Source organism: Dasypus novemcinctus, chromosome 3, assembly GCF_030445035.2.
Source record: "Dasypus novemcinctus isolate mDasNov1 chromosome 3, mDasNov1.1.hap2, whole genome shotgun sequence".
Taxonomy (NCBI): domain Eukaryota; kingdom Metazoa; phylum Chordata; class Mammalia; order Cingulata; family Dasypodidae; genus Dasypus; species Dasypus novemcinctus.
This window is the reverse complement of record NC_080675.1, coordinates 12,174,267-12,176,226: the sequence shown is the minus strand read 5'-3', so window position 1 is coordinate 12,176,226 and position 1,960 is coordinate 12,174,267. Positions and strand designations below refer to the sequence as shown.

At 70.1% G+C, this 1,960-nt stretch overlaps 1 protein-coding gene across 1 annotated transcript; it reads right to left on the bottom strand.

Annotated features, from left to right (window-relative positions):
* Positions 1–1,725, bottom strand: GSC (goosecoid homeobox). Its single transcript, XM_058294921.2, has 3 exons — positions 1,371–1,725; positions 699–958; positions 1–425 (listed from the first exon to the last, which is right to left on the bottom strand). Exons 1-3 carry the CDS (start codon positions 1,723–1,725, stop codon positions 270–272), a joined length of 771 nt encoding a protein of 256 aa, XP_058150904.1. The 3' UTR covers positions 1–269.
* Positions 1,726–1,960: the final 235 nt, after the last annotated feature.

Here is a 1,960-nt window from a genome sequence, read left to right as displayed (position 1 = left end):
TACATCGCCATCACTTTATTGTATTGTCACTATTAACTTAACTATAAATACTACTCTGGGAGGGAGGCGCCGGCCGGCCTCTGACTGCGGGGCTCCGACCCCGGCGCGCCCCGGCCCCAGGCGCGGACCCTCCCGGCTCTGTACACTATTTACAGCTCCTCGTTCCCTTTCAGTCCCCTCCCCGCAAGGCATTGCGTGTGCAAGAAAGTAGCATCGTCTGTCCGTGCAAGTCCTTCAATGAGCCCAGGGCCACGGCCGGCCCGCGGCCGTCAGCTGTCCGAGTCCAAATCGCTTTTACCTTCCTCTTCCCTCTTCTCGGGCGACGCCTTCGACGACGTCTTGTTCCACTTCTCGGCGTTTTCCGACTCCTCGGACGAGGACCGCTTCTGCCGCCTCCATTTGGCGCGGCGGTTCTTAAACCAGACCTGTTGCGCAACGGAGGACACAACCACGGGTAAGACGCAGCTCGCGCTCGCTCGCTTCCCGACAGCCCCCGAGGTCAGGGTGGCCGCCGGGCCCGGCGTGGAGGCCCGGGCGCACGCCAAGAAACGGAGGGGCGCCCCTCGCTCGGGCTTCCGCCTTTGCGCTCACTCCCCGGGCCCGAGGCGCCCCCGGCCGCATCCCGGCCGCCCTCGGGAGGTTCGGAAAAGAGGAAGGAGGCCGGGCCACCCCAGGGCGCGCCCAGGGCCGGCGCCTACCTCCACCTTCTCCTCGCGGAGGTGCACCTTCCGGGCCAGCTGCTCGCGCGTGCCCACGTCCGGGTACTTGGTCTCCTGGAAGAGGTTCTCGAGCGCCTCGAGCTGCTCGTCGGTGAAGATGGTGCGGTGCCGCCGCTTCCGCCGGCAGTGCAGCTGGTTGAGGAGCTGCAGCTCGGTGCGCGACAGCGTGCCCACGTTCATGTAGGGCAGCATCTGGTGCGGCACGGGGGACACCAGCACCGAGCCGGGGCCCTCGTAGCCTGCGGCGGAGCGAGGCAGCGGTCAGCCCCGCCCGGACGCGCGCCCCGGGCCTAGCCACCCACGCGGGGCGCACACCCCGTGGGGACTTCAGGCAGCTGCGAGGGGTGGTGAGGAGTGGGATCTGGGGTGAACGGGAGTGGGGGGGGTGTTAGGACGTCCACCCGCACGCCCCCAAGGCCAGCTAAGGAATCCTAAAAGCCTCATCGCCCCACGCAGACCCCGACTTGTAGTTTTCTGCTACATCTCCCTTAAAGTTTGAGGCAAGAAGTGGGCCAGCGCCTGCGCCAGCTCGACGCAAATAAATGAGGTGAGGAGCAGCCTGGCCGGAGGAGAAAAGTTGGTGCAGAGTGAGAAAGGCCGGCGCCTCTGGCCGCGCACGCCGCGGGGCTGGGGACGGGCGGCGAGACCTACCTGGGGGCGTCGGGACGCAGGAGCACTGCTGGGCGCTGAGCGGCGGCACGGCTCCGCAGCAGGCCGGGCCCATGGGTGCCGCCTGCACGTGCAGCTGCCCGTAGAAGTAGTTGCTGTAGCCCAGGCGGGAGCCGCCGACTGCTGCCGGGAGGCCCGCGCCGCCCGGGGCCACGGGGCGCGGGTAGAAGGCGCCGTAGTCCGAGGAGGCGCCGCCGCCGGCGCCGTAGAGCGAGTCCCCGTGGAGGGCCGGGAAGACGACGGGAGCCGCGGCGCTGGGCGCCACCGGCAGCACCGAGTCCTTGCAGCGCGGCCGGGCGGCCAGGATGTTGTCGATGCTGAACATGCTGGCGGGCATCCCCGAGCCCCGCGCCGGGACCGGGGGGCGGCGGGGATCCGCCGAGGACCAAGCCTCCGAGCGGGGGGGTCCACTCTGCTCCCGCCGCCGAGCAAACCGAAAGAGAGCGCCGGCGAGCGCGCGGCCCCGCGCCCCTCCCCGCCCCTGCGTCCGCTCGCCCTCCTCCCGCCCGCCCCTCGCCGCCGCGCTCGCTGAACTCAACCCGCGGGTAGGACGGAGCCTCGACCAGCGGAAC